At 43.0% G+C, this 22821-nt stretch overlaps 1 protein-coding gene across 1 annotated transcript in view; it reads left to right on the top strand.

Moving 5' to 3' along the window:
- Positions 1-12854: 12854 nt before the first annotated feature.
- bsna (bassoon presynaptic cytomatrix protein a) overlaps positions 12855-22821 on the top strand; it is a gene marked incomplete at both ends in the record, with an annotated part of 132679 nt that continues 122712 nt past the window's right edge. Inside the window, one exon of the mRNA XM_083975145.1 lies at positions 12855-13045. Coding sequence (XP_083831271.1) covers positions 12855-13045 — 191 coding nt within the window. The remainder of the gene's footprint in view (positions 13046-22821) is intronic.

The raw sequence follows: 22821 nt of genomic DNA, 5'->3' as shown, positions 1-22821 counted from the left end.
AGTAATATGTATGCAGATGTTTTACTGTAACAGTAGTTAATCTGTGTTTTATTAATTTTAACTGTATAATGTTAAACTGTTGAAAGGACAATAAACCATAAACACTGACTGAAAAAAATATGGAGCATACATATTTGTTAAGTTGCTAGCTCAATGTCCTTCATGACCAAATTTGAGTGAGGGCACTTTAATAAAAGCAACTAATCAATCAGGATAGTATATGAATATAGTTATTGTTTTTAGATAACTAGATTTAGCTGTAACACACCACACCATCAGAGTTATTAGCTCTAGCTATTTATTATGTCAAGTAAAGTAATAGCAACCGTTCTGGACCATTTACAGTATTTTAATGAATGTTTATCCACACCATTCTGGAAAGCACATACCTGCTTAACACGGTTATCACTACCTCCTTCACATGGTGGAGAGTCTTCCTCAACACTTATTTTTTCAGCCTCCTCCTGCACCATAAGGGCACTGGTAACGGGAGCTTCACTCTCTTCAGACTCACGTGAAGGACCTGCTGCTGAAGCTGCAGCATCGGTGCATCTAGCCCCGGCCAGGCGGCCCCTGAAGCAAACATCTGCGTAATTGTTGTACTTTTAGCAGTCTGTGCTGCTGTTACTTTCCTCCATTTTCCCGCGCCGCCTTTGCGTTTGTTTACTTTTCTTTTCCGTTTTCGTGCGCTGGTGTGTTGTTTTTTTCTCTCTCTCGCTCTCTCTCTCATCATGACTCCTCATCATTAAAAGTGATTGGACGAGGGGGGGTCTAGAACATGCGTGGGTGGGACTCCTGGGCCTCTGTAGCTTCTCATAGGGCCATTGGGCCAGGTAGACAAGCCACTGGGCCAATCGTCACCTCTCTGCTGTGTCTGCAGCTGAGCACTGTGGGCGGAGCCGATGCATGTCTCTCTCCCCGGGCCGGGAGAGTTACAATAAGCAAGGCGAGGCATGGCGAAAAAAAAAGTTAAATAAATAAATAAAAAACGGCCGCCTATCGGCCCATTAGTGACCGGCCCACCGGGAAAACTCCCGGTAGTCCCTATGGCCAATCCACCCCTGCTCCCACTGAGGAAATCAGATTTTGTCCCTGATGACCGACGTCAAATGACTCAAGCCTGCTCGGCCGGTGGCCCGCCAAAACATCCATAAACTTCCCAAGCATTTCTTACCGGAGCTGAGTGAATCGTGTGGTCTACCAAGAATGACCGAAGGGCTTCAAGGCTGCGGCTTGACTAGTCAGAACTGGCCTCTCTTCACCTCAATGTGTAAGTAACATGATGGTTTGAATGTTTCGTGTCTGTTTTCAACAGAGACAAGAACAATATCATGCTATTAGCCAACATAGCAGCCTGGTAGTCGAATGTGTTTGGCAAATGTTGCTATCGCTAGCCGGCTAACTGCTAGCAATGCTGTGGAAGGGCAATGGTAGCAGTTAACAGGGGCGGGTAGTAACGCACTTCATTTACTCGGTTACATTTCTTGAGTAACTTTTTGTATCGATTGTACTTGTAAGAGTAGTTTTTAATGCAGCATACATTTTACTTTTACATATATTTGAGAAGAAGAAGCAGTAGCCCCTACTTTCACTCTGTTACACTGAGCTAACGTAACGCTCGCTACTTACTTTTATCGATCCAATGCGCGATTTGTTTGTTTTGTTTTGACCATAGACTGTAAAAAAAAAAGAGAGAGTAACGACACCACCATTGACTCCCGTCCCGTGGTAAGGGTTTTGCGCCCCGAGTGGCAGGATATGGGTATTGCAAAAGCGCCCAGAAAACCCATTCACTCCAATGTATGTGTGTTGCCCACTTACTTGTAAATTGATGAAAACGGCAGTGTTTTTGTTTTTAGGTGTCTTGGTCATATCAAATTATACTTATAATGTGTTTATTACAAAATGTAGATTGAAACATTAAAGCAGAAGTAAGTGGTCCGGTCGTTTTCGCTAATGCTGCGTTCCAGGCCGGCTTTTGAAATCGTAAATTACAGCTTCAAGTCACAACTTACGACTTTGTAGCGTTCCAGGCAACCCACTTGTGTTTTTCCGACCTGTTTTACCGGTGAAAGTCACTATAACGACCGGTGAACTCGTACCAGATCGAACTGGTACGACTTCACGGTCGGAAAAATACGAGTTTCCTTGAACGCACCATAACAGTCCTCGTCCCTACTTCACCACATTCACGGCGTCCCTTGGCTGCACACACAGCCCTGCATGCCGTTCTCTCTCCTCATTGGATAAAAACTGTAGGATACGATAAAAGTTTTCTCCTCGGCTTACAGCAGAACAGAGTGACTGACAGACCCGTGTTTCAGACCAAACACTCTATGTAAGTGATTGCTGTCGGAAGATATAACTATTTAAGACTTATATTAACACAAATATATCACTTACTTCTGCTTTAATGTAGACAACTTTTATTTATTTATTTTTTATTTTTACTCGCCTATGTGTTAATATTTATCTGTAAAGGATCCTCAATTATGCTATTAACGTGGGTGATCTATAAATGTCCTTAAATTATTGAAAATACCACACTTGCTCATTCACCAACAATGCAGAGATGTCAGTTCTTGGGCGCTTTTGCAATACCCATATTCCGCCATCAGGAGGCGCTTCCATTGAACCAATGCGTCTCTTTTCCAGTGCTCTAGATCAGGGGTTCTCAACTAGTCTCACTCTGGGACCCACATTTTCCCATGGTCATTAAGTCGCGACCCACTTTTATAGAATTCAAACCAATAATTTTTTTTTATAGCCTTTAAAAACTCATTTTGCTCTTTATTGAGCAAAGTGTATTTCAGGGCACATGAAAACTGCATGTACGGAAGTGAATAAAAAAATATCAAACTGCACAAAATGGAGACCAACAAAATGAGATATTTGACTTCTAATGCATCTCTACATTCAGAGCATATTCACAAAAGTGAATAAATATCAAATTGCAAAATAAAGACCCACAAAACAAAACAAGGTATTTTCACTGCATTCAGGCCACATTAATAGGAAACTGATATCTTTGCATTCAGAGCAAATGGAGCAAATAATAAGAAACTGAGGAGGACCATTACAACTGCATGTGTTCACGTGTCTCGTGTGCCTTTCAAAATAAGTTATTTTTCAAAATAAAAGACATGTCCGACATCAGATGTGCATTAAATATTATTTACTTTTTTGACCAGCTGTCCACGACCCATCCAGAACGGGTCCGCGACCTACCGACTCCCGACCCACCAGTTGAGAACCACTGCTCTAGATACTTCCAACAGAGGCGCTGTCACATGACTGCGTTTCACCAATCAAATGTGGCCACTATAGCGACGTTTAACTCCGTTCACCAATCAGACAGAGCCAGGCAGTCACATGACCGCACACAAAATATCCGCGGTAAACAGAAATGGCCACTCCGCCTCAAATTTGAGGAAACACATTGCGGTAAGTAGCAGCAATTTAGAAAGTAGTATTAGTAGCATGATTCGACTGCCATAAGATAATAATCCACACCTATGCCACAGATTATGCAGTAGGCGGGTCTAAAACATCTGTGGATGTTTGTTGACAGAGTGAAATATAAAAATAAAGTTCATTTGATAATCACTATGTAAAGTCAAAACAAGGGCAGACACCTCTGGGGGAGATAAATGACGTGGCCAATCTCCTCTGTTGCTGCCATGGACTTGGGAAAGTGAAAGTGCTGATTGAGGTTCACCCCACTGATCACTCATTCAATTAGCCATTCAGAGCTGACCAATAGGGTTTCCCTGGCTCAGCCTGTTGCTTAGAGTGAAGTGGAGCACTGGCACGTTGCTCATTTTAATCTCTTTAAGTATTCGCCCCCACAGTAGCGCCAATGAGTCAGTCTGTCACAGTAATCGATTCCGGTGTTGCAGGTTTCCTGAGCGGCCATGACTCTATGCTGGAGCAGGAAACTGGATGTTGGATTCCACAATTCATCAGGCATTTCATGATAGCAGATTGAACAGAGACTGCTTGGCCTCCTGCCATTATAGCCTGGTACTATAGAGATGACAAATGTCGGTGTTTTTTTCAAAGCCTCTTAAATTCTATTTCTAAGTTTGTTTAACTCACTGTGGTCACCCAGACTCCACAGGCTTGGCTGGCCACTGGACATAAATAATATTGCTGGTGGTCTGTTGACCCTTTGACCAATCAGGCTTAGACCACATAACAAAATAGAGTGCTACATTCACATAATTTCCATAAGCTGATAGCTTTGTCATATCAACTTTTAAAGGTGATGATATTTTTCCACTCTCCCTATAAGCCTCCCCTTAGTTACTGCATTTAAATCTGATGCATGTTAAAGCTCTGAAGCCACTGAGCTGACCTCAGCTCTTGGATTCTTTTCACAATATGCTGCTCCCAAAGGACAAGGACAAATATCCAGGCTCACATGTGCTGTAATGCACAGAGCTCCCTGTCAAACAGCAACAGACTGAGAATGAAAAATGACCCTGGACTTTTGACTTGGACCACCCCTCACCCAGAACTATCTGCATGACTGCTTTCGTGATTTATTTTTTTGGAAAGTGGAAATCTGTGACATTTTACATATATATTGCACAGTCACTCTGAATCACCATCAGGCCTGTAGTAATAATATTACACAGACTGGCAGTACCTGATTAATGTAAACACAAAAAATATGCATTTACTGGAGAGTTAAAATGAGACGTCACTGGCATTGTCATTGTCAACCTTAACATTTCCCAGTAGCTTCTCATACATTGGTGATTCACAATATTGAGATTCTGTGGTGAATACATGTGTGTCTGTGTCTATGATACACAGCCAAAATTGGACAGTTTGGCAATGAGTCTTTTTGTCCTTGATGGAGCGTTTGTTTTACTTGTGCACTGCTTTGAGTGAATTCAGCATTGTTACTTTCAAATGTCTCAGTTTTGGTGCTTAACTCTGTAATTTCCTGGAGTGGAGCTTTAGTTTGTCTCTTCAAGGTCTTCACAATAATGCCTTTGTCCATTTTCTGCACTTTTCAAGCCAGTCAGTGTTTACAAGGAGGCATCACACATTAAAGCAGAAGTAAGCGATCCGGTCGTTTTGGCTAACTTCTTGTCATTTGCTCATTTGGCATAATAAACGCCGGTTCAATTAAACGCCCGGGCGATTAAGTGTTTACCATAGTCTTGCACAGAAAACAAAAGTTTTTTTTTAACAGCACTTCACCGGCTCTCACCTCTTCTGTCAGTCAGCCCCTCCTCTCGCTCTCTCTCTCTCGCATGCAGGCGCGCGCGCACACACACACACACACGCACACACACAGACACAGGCGCGCTAGACTGAGGGATATAGGGATATAGATAAATGCGCTAATGTACAGTGTTGAAATTACCGCGATCGACCCCCCCTTCCGTTATCATTCATAACACTGCTCTGATCAGCTCCCTGTGTCGCGGTAACACAGACAAACTGTCTTTGTATTTATTGTCTGATGTCAATAAAGATGCGTCGGGGGAAAAAGTAGTTTTGTTCCAGTGGTGCTATGGTGAGCTCCTTGTTCTTTGCATGATGGTCTGGTGCTGCTCATTGCAAAAATAAATTGTAGCCTGTTGCAAATACGCGCCTGGTTCTTATAAACGCCTGGGGTCCAAGTCGATTTAGCATATTAACTGCTACTAAATGGTCATCTACGGTATGCGCCTTATAATCCGGTGCGCCCTATATATGAAAACAGTTCTAAAATAGGCCATTCATTGAAGGTGCGTCTTATAATCCGGTGCGCTTTATAGTGCGGAAAATACGGTATTTAAGACTTATATTACTGTAACACAAACATTCCGCTTACTTTTGCTTTAACAAACACTGAGCCCATCAAAAACTTTAATTTACTTAGTTTTTGTTTTGTGTATTTCTCTTGTTGCAGCTACATACGTGTCAAAAGCTGTAGATAGTAGTAGAAGATAGTAGTAGATAACTGAAAAAATCTTTTAAATGTTATTCCCTTTAAGGCCATTAATTTAAAAAATGCCATTAACCTCTTGAAATTTCAAGATGGCTGCCATTTTTGACAAGGAAACCCATAGCCTTACTTAAAAGGATAGTTCAACATTTTGGCAAATTGGCCCATTGCCATAATCGCTATAGGTATACGTCATAGCAGTAGGTTCGTTACCTTTATTTGTCGGTGTAAGCTACTTTTAGAAACTAGAACGGCGTAGCGGCAGGCTGCTCAGAGCTACACTATGGAGGCTAAAGGAATTTCTTGGTTTCCCTCATCAAACTCATCAAATACACAATCCAAAAACTCCAAAACGCTGTCGTGGACAAGTTGTGAGCTGCACATTCACCACGCTATGAGGTAATAACGGAACGTTACGAGATGGAGCCGTTTTAGAGGTAAATTCATGCAAAACAGCTGATGCGTGTTGCGTTCAGGGACAGTTTTTTAGCAAGCAGTCTCTGTATTTACCTCGAAAACAACTCTGTCTCGTAACATTCCGTTATTATCTCATAGCGTGGTGAATGTGCAGGTTGCAGCTTGTCCACGAGAGCGTTTTGCAGTTGTTGGATTGTGTATTTGATGAGTTTGATGAGGGAAACCAAGAAATCCCATGAGCCTCCGTAGCGTAGCTCTGAGCAGCCTGCCGCTCCGCTGTTCTAAAAATAGCTTGCACCGACAAATAAAGGTATAACGAACCTACCGCTGTGACTATAGCGATTATGGCAATGGACCAATTTGCCAAAATGTTGAACTATCCCTTTAACCACAGAATTTTACCCTAACTTGCTAATGGCTATGCTAGTTACATTCAACTTATAATTTTGCTATACTTTTTCATTTCATTTTTCCTACAATGTAATTAAAATGTTTGATTTGACACTTATGGATTATTCCTATGAGAAAAAATAACTCACTGCAAAAAATCAATTTCCATGCCATAAGTTGTGGCCATGAATTTTCATGTGGTTAACATAATTTCTGAAAGAAATCACGCCCAAGGAGGATTTATGCCACATTTAGTTTTAAGATTTTACCTGAAATATGCAGTTATATTCTGTATTAAATCACTTGGATGTTTTTAAATGAACAAGGACATTTCTGTTTTCACCCCTCTTAGGGATGGACTATTAAAATGTGTCCAAAAGAGGAAAAATGGTCCAAAAGTAACATCATAAATTGTGAAATGTGGAGGCTGAGAGAAGCTTAGACGAGAAGAAATGTTTTTGTCTTTATCTTTTGAAGCTGCAGAACCAGTTTGTCTCTTTTTTTCAACGCTGAGGGAGATGCTGCACAGAGTACTGTACATGCAGCGCTGAAGTTCACTTATTCATCTCTATAAAGTCAGGCCTCGGAGGGAGACACTTGGCATTAGAACAAAGAATGGACCTTTTCCCAGTGGCTGAGACTGTGAGGCTCCATGAAGGCTGTTATCTGACCGACTTTCTTCTTATAGTTGTGTAGAAGGATTTCATACTATTTTCTCTCTCTGTTTTTCTCAAATATGTTTCTGGTGCTGTTAAATATTTACTAGTGTTGGTGTTTATGTGGGTTTGTCCTTGCTGCTGCTGCTCTAACCGCAGGTTTATGCCGAATAAAACATGACTAAGGTAAAAAAGACAGAAAGCATTTCAGCTGCTCCGTGGTCAGCACAAATGAAGAAAGCTCAGCTAAAAGTAACACTCTTTCTGCATAATGATGGTGAGTGTTGACGTCCACATGTTTTGCTGCTGCTCAGCCTGAGCTGCTTCAACATCGGAGGCAGGTCCAAACCAGCAGGGATCCTCTGGGCTAAAATCAACTACAAATTTAGTTAAAAACACATTTGCTTTGGAATTGGGGTCTATGTAAATTCTGACACAAGCAGAGAAGTAATTACCAGTGTGGACACAGATGTTATGTTGATGAGATGTGGAGGTTTTGACATCATGAAATTTGATTGTGTTTATTCAGAAACATAATAAATTGAGTTACAAAGGAAAGGAATATAGTGCTCTACATTAGCATTACATATGTCATCACCGGGATGTAATGTAGGCGGATAATATTTTCGGCAAATATTGTTGAATCAACAACTAAAATGAAATGTGCATTTTTGTGATTAATTTTAAACACAAAACATCCAGAGCCTCTGTACAAGACTAGTTAGAGTCAAAAGTATACCATGACATGACAGAGACTGGCTCATGGCTTTAGTTATGACTATACCTAAAATGTTAAAAAATAGTTGAAAACAACTAATAAATCTGCACCTGCAGGACAGATAATTTGTTTATTAGTTTTATGTTTTAACTTTCCAAGCCTCGTTGAGATGCTGCAGAACGTTTCCTGCTGAATAACAAACAATTAACTGCAGCCTTCTTGACATAAATAATGATGTTTTTTCTTTGGATATTTGGCTACTGTAGGCTTCATCTATCTGCACCAAATGGAATAGACGATAGAATATATAATGTGATATTATTGATCATTAGTTTGTGTCAAAATCCGCCTCTATAATATTCTGTAAGTCTGTATGACTCATTCTCATCATTCAACACTATATCTCATTAACGCCTAGATGGAAGTTTTTCGGAGTCGGCACAAACATTCATTTGGACCTGAGGATGAACTGATTAAAGTTGTGGTGGTCATCATAGGTCAAAGGTCACTGACCTCACAAAACATGGTTTGGCATGGCACAAACATTCACAGGAAGTGAGGGAGGACCTGATTAGATTTTGATGCTTCAGTCACAAGGTTGGACAATTAATTACGATGTAATCGAATTTGCAATGTGGCCGAGAGTAAGATCCAAATCTTTTTGATAGGTCCTATCATTGTCGGCACCATACAGTGTTGTGTTGCTATATGTCCTGGACAACAAATCATATTATTGAGAGGCGTGTGTTTGTTTGGTACAAGACCCAACAAAAATCACGTGATCGATTTCTTGTTTGTTTTTTTAAAGTGAAAATGAAAATGACCATTCAAATCACAATATGATGTTTTTAGCATCTCATTTCACTCAAATGATTAATATATTTTTTTGGGGGGGCTTTTTATTGCCTTTAATCGATAGCACAGTTGAGAGAGAGAGACAGGAAATGGTGAGGCAGAGAGGGGGAATGACATGCAGGAAAGGGCTGCCCGATGCGGGATTCGAACCCGGGCCGCCTGCAGTGAGGACTGTAGCCTCAACACCAAGTGAGCTAAAACGCCGCCCCATGGTCCATATTTTTAATGATTCTGGATAAACAGGATGTAACTGGAACTAGTGTGATTGGAGGAGGAAACGACCAGGAGAGGAGATTCAAATAGGAGACAAAAATGTCAATATATCTCTGGATCTAATGTATTTAATGTAACTTAGGTGTGTTTGGCCAGTAGCCTGTCCACATGTAGCCTGTAAACACCTTCCTGCTTTTGACTCATTTTGATGAGCTATGACTTCATAGTGAATTAACAGTGAACACCCAGCAGGTGTGTAACACTATGGAGTGGTTTTTGGACACGTGACGCTCCAGTGCAGTCGATCCTTATGCCTCTGCGCATCCACATCACTCCTCACCCCCTTCCTCAAGTGTGAGAGAGAGAGAGAGAGAGAGTGTGTAGCATGAGCGTGCACGTTACTGTAGCTCCCTCCCTCTCCCTTGCTTCTTCCCTTCCCCCTCTTACATCCCCTCTCCCAGTGACAATCGGAGAGCGCAGCCCCGAGGTTGTGGCTGCGCACCTCTGCACTTTCAAGTAGCTGTTTGAAAATGTGTGATCATGGTGAGATCAGACTCATGCTGAGCTAACAACCTACATGGTGGTTGTGCTGCACTGTAAATGGATATTTTTACATATAAAATTGACGATGTGATGTTTGTTTGGTCTTGTGCCAAACAAACATGTTCCTTTACATTTTGAGAATATAATTTGTTGTTCATGTCCATGTACCCGTGTTTGTGTGTGTGTAAGTGCATGTGTGTGCGCCAACAAACGAGTGCACAAACGAGTAGTCGAGTAGTACTACTCGAGTAGTGACCCTCGTTGCAGCCCGTGTTGTATCGTTCCGGATCAAATTGTTTGAGTGAACTGAATGGAATCACTTCCTGAACTGATTCGTTCTTTTCTCATTTCAGTTGAGCTCAGCAGCGAGTGTGCAGGCCGGCAGTGGAACTGCCGTGTGGTCCATGAATCACTGAATCATTCGCGAATCTGGTGGCAGAGACTCTCATTGCGAGGAAACGGTGCAAGTTCAGTGATGCGTTCACTTGACATACTGTCACTCAGGGCTGAGGGCTCACTTTCATTAACGGGATTGGTTAAAGGGATAGTTCAACATTTTGTCAAATTCACTTCCATTGCCATAATCCCTATAGTCATACGAGTAGGTTAATTACCTTTAATTGTCGGTGCATGTTGTTTTGTGATCCGTGGGGCAGAGATGCAAGCTGCTCAGCTAACACAATTGAGGTAACGGTACATAGTCTCCTGTCCCTCATCAAACTTATCAAATACACAATCCAACAACTCCCAAACACATTGTGGAGAAGTTGTGACCTGCACTTTCACCACGCTATGAAATAATCAACATTACAATACATGAAGCAAATACTTGGAACTACATGTGCTTTTGAAATCACTCCGCCCAACAGCCATGTCTGGATACGTAGTTTTGGCTACGCATTTGCTTTGAGAACAACCCTGTCTCGTAATGTTACATGATTATTTCATAAGTAAAAAAGAGCCGACAGGCTCTTCCTCAGACATCACCTGTTGGCTTGAAACGTTACTTAATAAATATCCTAAATGGGAGCTTAATGGTGTGCGGATCTCTTTGTTATTTTTTACTTATAGCTTTAGATCCAGCACCCAACTAAATGTTTCTTTGGGATGTGTGGGTGTTATCCATTCCTTACATGATTATTTCATAGCATGGCAAATGTGCAGGTCACAACTTGTCCATGAGAGTGTTTTGGAGTTGTTGGATTGTGTATTTGATGAGTTTTGAGGGACAGGGGACCTGTAGCTACCGTTACCTCAATTGTGTTAGCTCAGCAGCTCGCGTCTCTGCCCCGCAGATCCCAAAACAATATTCACCAATAATTAAAGGTAATTACAGCTGATACTTTAGTTTCTTCCCGACAGTGACTCCTAACACTTAAACCTGAGTTGCTTCTATACTGAAAAACTCTGACAAGTCAAACTGTAGGATGTGTTCGAGACAAATTCATCTGTCTAACCCTCACACCTGAAACTGTAAACACAGCTGATGGATTGAAAAAAATGACTGCTGGAGTGAATTAGACATAGCCTACAGACTTCAGAAGTCCGGCAGATATTCATGACTGTCTGGCTGTGGTTACTTCAGCGTGACATCATAGCACGATCTACCGTCCCAGTGGCCACAGCTTATGAAAAAACTACAAGTTCACTAGGTCACAAAGAACGTTAATCTCGCGATAAAAAAATATATGCCGTCAAAATTGATTTGCGCTAACGTGTTCATAACGTGATATTTTTGATAGCACTAGAACCTACCCCTATAGAGATTATGGCAGTAGGCGACTTTGCCAAAATGTTGAACTATCCCTTTAAGAACATGTCATTTACTGAACATACTACTGAAAGTAGTGTCATGAACTGAATCATGAATCGTTCGGCTGTGTATCAGTTCAGGCACTAGCAGTCAGGGCTCCTGCCAAGCACTGAACAATTGAGTGAGCAGATCTTTTGAACAAATCTTTTTAATGAACTGACTCTTGTGATTCAGGAGCCTATACTCTCTAAAGAACTGCTTTTCCCAACTCTATCCTACAAGAATTTGTACGATTTTTGTTGAGATAAGTTGGTTGCACGTTTTTTCTATAATTTAAGAAAACACATGCAATTGTGCTGCATATTCAGAAAACATCTTAAACACATGCGCTGCCAGTATCCAGTGGATGTGTTTCTTGGGACTAAGAAAAGTGACGGACTGGGCTGGGGCGCTTAAGTTCAATGATTTTTAATTTCAGATGTTCTGAAGTTCTCAATATTCAGATATTATTGCTAATATGCAATGTTAGCTTAGCATTAGTCTTTAGCTGGGCCCGTCACTTTCTGTGTTTTGAGTTTTTGTGTTGTGAACTGTATGAACAGTATGAACTGATGAAGTTAGGCTATTTTCTGCATTTGTAGCACATTTTCTTAAGTTGCTGTGAGTTGAGCCTTCAGGGCCACCCTACATTTCAAATGGTAGACCTAAATCAAACTCATTCACCACAATCTCCTCCAGATGTGGACTTTTCAATCAAGGTTAACGCACTGTTTCCATCACTCCTGTCATTAGGCTTCTAACCCAGAGTCATGATGCTACTCAGACCACGGCTGTTTTTTTTTTTTTTGTCCAGGCTTTCCTCTGTGTGCCAGTGTCAGTTTTGCTGGTGTCTCTCCACCTGCAGCTCAGGCCGCGGCCTCTGGTTCATTCATCACCTCGTTGCTCGTTGTTTCCTGATCGTGTTGCGGCTGCTGCGACTCAATTTTCCCCACGGGGCTCATTTAACTTTGATCTAATCTAATCTCACTTTCTCTCTCTCTCTCTCCTCTCACCCTTTTCCCGCCCTCCTCAGCCTCCTCGTCCTCACCGTCAATGTGTCCGCGCGGCGCGCTCCCGTCATCACGTCAGGAGGAGGCAGCCTACTGGTGCTGAGGCTGAAGAGGAGGAGGATGGTGATGATGATGATGATGATGATGGCGGTGATGGAGGAGCAACGCTGAGTTCGCTCTCCCGGTTTTCGCTCCCTTTTTTTCTCCATTCATTCTTTCTGATTAACAACATAACAACAGAGGAAGCGACGCCGCCGATTCGACCCACACTGCCTCTCTCCACCTCCCTCCCGTCTCCCGAGCCGAGACCGAGATGGGGAACGAAGCGAGCATGGAGGGCGGCGGGCAGCCCGGTGAGCCGGGAGCCGCTGCCGGGATGATGGGGTCGGCGATGCCCGGAGGACCCGCGACAGGACCCGGGGCGGGACAGCACATGAAGCCGCTCAACGGAGCCGCTGCCGGAGGAGGGATGGGAGTCGGAGGCCCCGGGATGGGGATGACGAGGTAGGAGCAGCAGCAGAAACGGTGGTAGCCTAGAGATGGTGGTGGTGGTGGAGGAGGTGGAGGGGGTTTCGGTTGAAGGGGGCTGGTGGGTGAAGTCCTCCTCTGGCTACTAGGCTACATCCCAGCGTGTTTTAACACGGAAACGGATGATGGGGAAGCAGGAGAGCAGAAGTCACTTAGGTCAGATTTTACAGGAGTGGGATTAACAGAGTGTTTCCCGCGTCCGTGCGTGATTATTTTATTTTTTAAAGCGGGGATGTGCTGCTGCTGCTGTGTCTCCAACGGGTCCGGTGTGAGACCCGGGGAGCTGTCCGCGGTGCTGACACGATACACACACACATGCATTGGTTTCACAGAATCTAGGTTTGACATTGCAGGTTGAGTGTTTCTGCAGCCCTGTGGATCTGCTGTTGTTCTGCTCTCAGATGTAATTTTATTGCGCGGTGTCATGTGCTCTAATAGTATTTCCTCCTCTGGCGTAGTGTGGTGAAGGGAGCGCGGCTCTGACAGCCTCCGTGTTTCCTCCACCCCACGTCATCTGGAAGCTGCTGCGGTGTTTGTGAAACGTGACACGGGGAAGGTTTTTCTGCTGCCTCGTGTCGGATGGATGTGATGCATTTGGCCGCTCGGAGCACCTTGATAACTGTCGGTGCTTTCCGCATGGGCGAGGAGGGGAGGATGGTCGGTGCGTTTGTGCGTGTGTCCGTGATACGTGCGTGTGTGTGAGTGTGAATGAGCGCGTGTTCGTACGTTAAGGGGCTTGCCTGGCTATGTAGGCGTGTGTTTGATGATGTGTGTGTAGAACTGGTACTATCAGCAACGCCACCGTTTCCCGTTAATGACGTAGAAACGTCTGACAGACAGATGGTGAGCACTTACCGACAAACCGAACCTCACCGTGAAAGACCAAACTGACTGACCAAAGCTTAGCTACGACCATCCACACTACCTCTCAGTAAACAGCCCTTTCCATTTCAACCCTGCTATGGGAGGTATGCATAAAAATCAGGATAGGTTTGGTCTGACATTGCTGCTTTTTACGATGCATTCCTCTCATTTCATTCTGCCAGAATGAAGCCAAATTATCATTAGTCTTGTTATTAATGAGAAAACGTGACAATAGAATGCAATCAAAAGCCTTTTATTATTATTGCATTTGATTTGAAATACAATAAAATTAGAAGTGATTCTCTTGATTTTGTGCATTAGAAAATGCAGTAGGCTATATCAGCGTTAAAATATGCAAAATCACATTTATAATCTAGTTTCATACTCTCTATTGCACTCTATGCGGCTAAATCAATATGATAAGTGACATGTTATGTGTCCTAATAACATTTAAAAGTATCAAGTATGTCCTGCAATAGACATAGCCTACATAGTTATGTTATGTACTCTCTCCTTAAGCTCAGATGCTCCAATCTATTGTCTCTGCCTCATTCCAGGAATCTCCACTGTGCAGCAGACCCGTGGTTACTGTACAGAGGCTGAATCAGGTTGAGGCTTGTACAAGTAGGGCTACAGCTGGCCTACTGTGTGCGGTGGTGGTGGTGGTGGTAGTGGGGTGGTTATATTTAGGACACATCGTGGGTTTGATTCATGTCTCTGTAGGAGAGAGGAGCAGAGCAGCACAGGCCGATCCGTCATTATATAACACAGGGACTCAGAAAGCAGATGACAGCTTCATCTCGAGTCCAATGAACGACAACACGGCTGGACGTGCTCCGGTGCATTATTTATACATTCCTCTCTTGTTCAGGGGATTCACATAGTCGTCGTCTTCTTCGGTGGGTTTTTGTTGTTGTTGCTTTTTTCTTCTTATGAAAACCTGCTGTTTCTGCTGCTTTCACTCCTCTGAAGCATTGTCTGTGTTTCAAATTTGCTCTGATTAAAAGCTGAGGGTTCCTGCAGCGCTTCACGTTAAGTATTTATAAAGGCGTAATACACAGCCATGTGAACAGATTGAATCACGTGCAGAGCGTGTTTGCTCGCCCCCCTCCCTCCATCCTTGCCTCTCTCGGTCTCACACACTCCCCCCCTCTCCTGCACTGCTCTGCCTGACTGCTCGCTACCATCTCTTCCTCTCTCTCTGTCCACGCTTTCCACACTAGCTTTCTTCATACAGCAGAGGATGACGCTCTCTCTCTTTCATCCCTCTTTCTTCCTCTCCCTCTCACTCCATCGCTTCCCTCTCTCTCTTTTCCATTCAGTCTCTGCACATTCCCATGCCCACATACATCTCCCTCTGCCTCTCTCCTCTCTCTTTCCAACATACCACTCAGTTAATATTTTATACCCTTTACACTGACAATATAAAGCTGTGTAACAACAGTATATTTATTTTTCCATAAAGCAAAAAGGCTTGGATTGTTCAATATGAATCCTACTCTCAGCACATTGCTGTCTATAAATTCATCTTGGACTCAGCTCCTGCAGATTGCTGTCTCCATGATATAAAGATTAGGCTAAAAACCTATTTAAAAAAATCACTAAGAACTACACAATTAAAACTTGCAAATGTTCCACATACTGTACATATTCAGCACTAAACACCAATGAACTCTGATGATATTGCAGTGTTTGTCTGCTTGTTGTGCTCTTGTCTCTTATATTCCTCTTATCTAATTTTATGATATTATCAAGTTGTATGGACTGTTATGATATTAAACAAAAAAACAATAAGAGACAGGAATCGAAGAATTAGCAGCAGCTATAAACCAGGGTTATTTTGAATCTGTGTTAAAGTGCATTAAATGCACCGCCAAATACATAACCAAACCAAACTGAACTGAACTGAACTAAATCTTCATGATAATAATTGTATAATCTACTGTGTTATGTCATCCTGTCCTGTTAGTAGTCCCAATATCTTGAAACAGCTGCAACCATTGAAATCTGCTGTGGATAAATACACATTATTATATATACTATACTACTATACTGTACATTATAGTGTTTGGTTTTGCTTCTTAACAATAAGAAAAAACTGCCTCATCCTGTCACATGCAGTATTTATTTTACGCTCTTTACAGTAATTATATGTTATGTGTAATGCAGAACACCTGTGTTTACTTCTCTTTATATGCAGTTATGTCATCATGCACTTGTAAATATACTCTACGTTTGCTCTGTTGATGAAAATCCCTCCCCCTCAATATCACTTTCCCTCCAACATACCCACTCTTTTATTTTAGACCTACATTGATAACACAAAGCTGTGAGGCAATAGATTTATTTTTTCCTTAAAGGAAAAGGCTGACATTGTTAAGTATGATTCCAGATTATCTTTGATTATTTGTAACTTGTAGGCTCTTTTTAGACTTTACATTTGCATATTTTATTTAATTGTATGAATTATATGGACTTTTTTAATTGCAATAAAAATGAAGGAAGTGAAAAGAAAGATTGCAATAAAAATGAAGAAAGTGAAAAGAAAGAAAAATACCTTGTCCTCTCACATGCAGTATTTTCATGCTCTTTACAGTAATAATGTTACATGCAATGTAGAACACCTCTGTTTACCTTTCTTTATATGCAGTTATGTCACTGTGCACCTGTGAATACACTGTACATTTGCTCTTTTGATGAAAATCCCTCCCCCTCGATCTTTCTCTCTCCCTCCCCGCCCCCTTTTCAGCCAATAACCGACAGCCTATAATTGGCTCCGCTGTTACAATGAGATACAGCCCCGGTGCTATATATATAGGGTATGGAAGTACAGATAAGAGAGAGAGAGAAGAAGAGAGAGATGCTTTAAGTGAAGGGCAGAAGAGGAAGATAGAAAACGGGAGATGGAAGCTGAAGGAGGTGAAAGGGCAGAGAAAAGAAGGAGGGAAGAGAAGCCTGCGGAAATAGATCAGGGGTAGTCGGCCATACAATGGTACAAAACCTAAAGGGATCCTGGGAGGAGGGATGGGTGATGAGGCGGTGATTAATCAAAAGGTGTATAAAACTGTAACCTCCAGTCAGGGATCATCCGAGTACAACCTGCAATATCAACTTGTATCATCAAAAGGCAGTTAAATCACATCAAATAAATAAAATGGAAAACCTTTATCATCACTGTACACAATATAGTATGAAATTCAGAGTTAAGACAGAAGAACCTAAAAATAATGTTGATTTCCTGAGTAAACTGTTACTGACCAGAAGGACTTAAATAGTGACACTTGTCAGCAGGCAATGGTAAACCTCATTTGTGGAATTAAGTATGTCGGAGTATTAGGGCCATAGATGAGGAAAACATTAGGCTCTGAGAAGCTGAAATATCCAGAAGAAACTAAGTCAAACCGGCTCAGAAGAGGAGTATTTTTATTTTTATTTTGCTTTTTGAGAATAAAGCTGAAATGTTGAGAATTAAACTTGACATTTTGAGATTAAAGTCGACCTTTTGAGACGATATCAAACAGCGCGTACGATTGCTTCTACATTGCTTTGTATAGATGAACTGAACAAAGGCATTCTTTCTCTTTTTGGCTCATAAACACAGTGTAGTTGTTGTCAGCATTTGGACTTTGAAGAGAATGTGCTGAAAATCCTTACCAGACGCAGTAAAGAAACACGGAAAATAAAAACGTAACCAAAAACATTCTCTTTGTCACTGTTTCCCATAAGGAAACAAAAGGTTTCCCAAAAGCATTTGTTGTCACACCTACTCACTCCCTCCCCCAAGTGTGGATTTAGAGTAGATAAAACAGTGCAGGCGGCTGCAGGATGGAGGGACTTGGATGGAAAATGGCGCATTGTCCTGTTGCTTAAGTTGAGCCTTAACCATTAACACAGCCATGGTGTCAAGAAAACATGTTCGTGTGACGCCATCATCATGACACAGCGAGAGACCAGACTGTCTGTTGTACGACTGTTCTTGTGGCTGAGGCTATAGATCTTCATGACTCTGGTTGTGAGTTTGGGCTCGTTGTCATGCTGCAGAAAGATCAGACACCTCTCCAGTGGTTCTGCATGATGAGCCGTGACGACAATCCAACTCCATTTACAGAAATGTAGCTCCAAACCTGAAAAGACCCTCCACTGCGCTTCTCTGTTCACCTGCAGATGCACTTGTAGCACCGTGTCGCTCGTCTTCAGCCCTTTAGTGAACAAAATGCCTTTTGTTCAAGCTGAAAATGTCAAATTTGCACCACATGCTGACATTTTCCTGCACCTGAGCTCTCGTGTTGTTGTGCACAGTTGAGTTGCTTGGCTTCGTTTCCATGTCGGAGAAATGGAGGAATCTCTCCAGACTGTATGTTATTTTCATTTATTATGATGCATCTTTCATCAGCAGCAGTTCATGTCTCTGGCCACTGTCTGATCTAGTTGTGCTCCTCCAGCTGCAGCATATAACATCTGGAAACACCGGAGACTATACTGATGCACGATGACCAACTATGTTGTCGCCATGTTGCTGTCACTTTATATTATATATATTGCGGCCTGTTTTATTCCCTCTGCACAGCAGTTTTTGTTCCATTCAGTGATTTTGTTCCTGTCTATTATATTTCATCAGCACCCGTTCATTATAATTGTCTAATCCTTCACTTGATTGTCTGCCTACAACTCAGTTTGTCTTTTTTGAAAATCTGAAATATGACAATTGCTGTTAACACACTAAAGCACAATGTATAAAATCACCTTCTACAACAAATGTTCATATCATTCATTGTTACAATAATTGCTTTTTAATATTTTTTTGCCATAATTGAAAATACATTCTCTAGCATTTACGTAATATAATAAATAAATAGATAAATAGAAAAATAAACAAAATCAACCCCCCCCCCAAAAAAAATAAAAAATAAATACTGTACTAAAAACTGGCAATCTGGTATATTAATTATAATGATGTAAGTGTTCAGGGTTAGGATTAAGGATTTCTTGTTATGAATTTGTCTTAAAAAAATGTTTTATTATGAAGCGTCAACCTGAATAAATAACCACAATCTGGTATTCACTGTTTTCTCTGTTTATTCAGACTAAAGAAAGAGAAAAAAACACCAGAAAAATAAATAAAGAAAACAAAAGGTACATAAGTAGTACAATAAATGAACAATATAAGCTGCAATATAAGGAATAAAAGTACAGAAGAAGAAGGTGCTGGAGAGGAGAATTCGGCCGATAGTCGAACCTCGGATTCAGGAGGAACAATGCGGTTTTCGCCCTGGCCGTGGAACGCTGGACCAGCTCTACACTAGGGGTGGGACGATATGGGTAACTCACGATTCGATACTGTGGCGATATTTGGCCCACGATAATGATAATATCACGATACACGATATCTGCGATATTCGATATATTGCAAGAAATTTCATCAACGATATATCACGATATATGTGACTGAAAAAAAAAACATAAAAAGAAAAAAGTCTCATGCATTTATTCCAAAACTTTGTACAATGTACAAATTAATAAACACTGTACAGCTGGAGACATTAAAGTGCATGAACATTAATAACATGTCTTATGTAAACCAGGACAGTGCTTTATGATACTGAAAAGTCAGTAGCAACTTGTTTTATGTAGTTTCTTATGCTTTCCATTCATGGTATTTAAAAAACCAGCTGTCAGAGAGAGAGAGCAGCCTCTTTGGTGATAAGAAGAACAAGTTCTCTAGTGTAGGACATGAGGAGAAAAAACATGCAGGTTTTCTGTAACAGTACTGTATAAGACAGCGCCACCCCCCCCCCCCCCCCTCCCCCGCAACCCCCCACTCCGTCCTCCCTCACCAGGCTGATTGAACGGGCGATTGGGGGGAAAAAAGAAAAAACTCGGTAGTCGAAGCGGCAGCTCGACGTCGCGCACAATCGCAACAACGGCAACAACAGCAACAACAGCAACTACAACTTCCTCCTACAAATGTACGATCGCCGGTGTGACGTGCAGACGCAGTGGGACGACTTCATGTCTCAGACCGGATCATGTAAATCAAGCTGCAGAAATATCCGGGGGACGGGAGCGCCGCGGTAACCGTAGTAACTCACACACACAGAGAGAGACCATAGACTGTAAAGAGAGACACATACGCCTGTCTGTGTGGTTGCTGTATTTTACCTTCGCAAAACAGTTCTTGCAGATTATATTCTTTATCCAGTGTTCTCCTGTCATCTGTTTCGTAAAAGCCAAAGTGGGTCCACACTTTAGAGTGGAAACTTGAGGGTGGGTCTTCTTCTTCTGCCGCTACTCACGCCTACTTTACCCTCATTTACGGGATTAGCGCCCCCACAAAAAGGACAGGAGAGATTAAGTACTGACGGTGAAAAAAAAAAAGTACTGACTGTGACAACGGGGTAAATGTGTGTTGTAACAAAATATCGATATTTGCCGTCAGTGTATCGATTATTTATTGCGACAGAGAGCACAACAATATATTGCAATATCGATTTTTTTTCCCACCCCTACTCTACACCCTCCGCAGGGTGCTCGAGGGCGCATGGGAGTTTGCCCAACCAGTCCACATGTGTTTTGTGGATCTGGAGAAGGCTTTCGACCGTGTCCCACGTGGCATCCTGTGGGAGGTGCTCCGAGAGTATGGGATCGGAGGCCCTCTGCTGAGGGCTGTACGGTCCCTGTATGACCGGAGCAGGAGCTTGGTTCGCATGGCCGGCAGTAAGTCAGACCTGTTCCCGGTGCGTGTTGGACTCCGGCAGGGCTGCCCTTTGTCACCGGTTCTGTTCATTATCTTTATGGACAGAATTTCTAGGCGCAGCCAAGTGCCGGAGGGGGTACGGTTCGGGAGCCACTTGATCTCATCTCTGCTTTTTGCGGATGATGTGGTCTTGTTGGCTCCCTCGAGCCAGGACCTTCAGCATGCACTGGGGCGGTTTGCAGCCGAGTGTGAAGCAGCTGGGATGAGAATCAGCACCTCTAAGTCCGAGGCCATGGTTCTCGACCGGAAAAAGGTGGCTTGCACCCTCCAGGTCGGGGGAGAGTTCCTGCCTCAGGTGGAGGAGTTTAAGTATCTCGGGGTCTTGTTCACGAGTGAGGGGAGAACGGAGCGCGAGATTGACAGGCGGATCGGTGCGGCGGCCGCAGTAATGCGGTCATTGTATCGGTCCGTCGTGGTGAAGAAGGAGCTGAGCCGAAAGGCAAAGCTCTCGATTTACCGGTCGATCTACGTTCCCACCCTCACCTATGGTCATGAACTCTGGGTCATGACCGAAAGGACAGGATCCCGGATACAAGCGGCCGAAATGAGTTTCCTCCGCAGGGTGGCGGGGCGCTCCCTTAGAGATAGGGTGAGGAGCTCTGTCACCCGGGAGGAGCTCGGAGTAGAGCCGCTGCTCCTCCACATCGAGAGGAGTCAGCTGAGGTGGCTCGGGCACCTGTATAGGATGCCCCCTGGACGCCTCCCTCGTGAGGTGTTCCGGGCATGTCCCACCGGGAGGAGGCCCCGAGGAAGACCCAGGACACGCTGGGGTGACTACGTCACTCGGCTGGCCTGGGAACGCCTTGGGGTCCCCCCGGAAGAGCTGGAGGAAGTGTCCGGGGAGAGGGAAGTCTGGGGATCCCTGCTCCGACTGCTGCCCCCGCGACCCGGACTCGGATAATGCGGCGGACAATGGATGGATGGATGGATGGATGGAAGAAGAAAAAAATATGGCAACTTAAGATAAGGGACAAAACAAAAAATTGAACTTACACTTACTTATGCTTCTATTGTAAACCTGGTACAACACCAAAAGAGGAAGTGATGACAGAAGTCAGAGGAGAGGTAACAGAGGACAAATGCAAGAGAGGAGAAGGAGTGAGGCGAATAGAAGAGAATATAAAGAGTGAGAGGAAGGAACATTTAAGATGAAGTGCAGAGGGAAAGAGAAGAGGAGGATGTACAGGATCCACATGATCTATATCCAGATGGCTCCAGACAAAGTAGGTAGATAAGAGGGCGAGGGGTGTGTGTGTGTGGGTGTGTGTGGACTCAGCTCTTCGTGTGAATCAAACTGTTCCCTTTGCTATGGTGTCACGTGTTCTCATTACATCTGACGCAACTCCCACTCATGTTTGCAGGCCTATCTGTCATGTATGTGTGTGTGTGTGTGTGTGCATGTGCATGTGTAAATGAGTGTATACTATGTGTGTGTTTTTGTTATGCATGAATTTGTTCATACTGTGTAAACATGGTCAGTAACTGTGAAGAGCTGCTTGTTCACCGAAACCATCAGCAGTCACTGAAATGTCTTATACAAGCTGTGTGTGTGTGTGTGTGTGTGTGTGTGTGTGTGTGTGTGTGTGTGTGAGATGACTTGCGTAGGGAAGTGGGAACGTGTGTGTATGTTGGAGTGAAAAAGAGGGTGTGAACAGTGAGTTTGAGGTATTTTTTCTCTCTGATTTGCTGCACACTTGAGACCAATTTTCACCTTTTAGAGAAACATGTGAGTGCAACATGTGCGTGCATGTGTTTAAGTGTGACTTCGTTTCTGCACCTCTTGCAGAGCAGCACCCTCAATCTCTGTCTCTGCCATGTTCAGTGTGAATGTACAGTACAGAGTTTGTTTGGAGGCCTTTTGCTGACAGGACCGCTGCTGCCGTCATGTAATTGTTTTTTTTTCTTCTTTTACCTCCTTACATCAGCAGAGGAACAAATGCTGATACAATTCAGGTCCTCATATGCTGACTGAGCTGATTGCAGGTTTGTCCTTAAGGCCTTTGTTGCTTAAATCAATGGTTAAGGTTGAAAATTATTGGGTGTGATGCTGAGTAGATGAAGGCCAACAATTCAGTTTGAATTCCTGCCACAGCAGCAGCCAACAGATGCCGCTGACGTACAGTATGAAGTACAT

Source organism: Trachurus trachurus (genome assembly GCF_905171665.1).
Source record: "Trachurus trachurus genome assembly, chromosome: 7".
Classification (NCBI taxonomy): Eukaryota; Metazoa; Chordata; class Actinopteri; order Carangiformes; family Carangidae; genus Trachurus; species Trachurus trachurus.
This window is presented reverse-complemented; position numbering and strand designations above follow the sequence as displayed.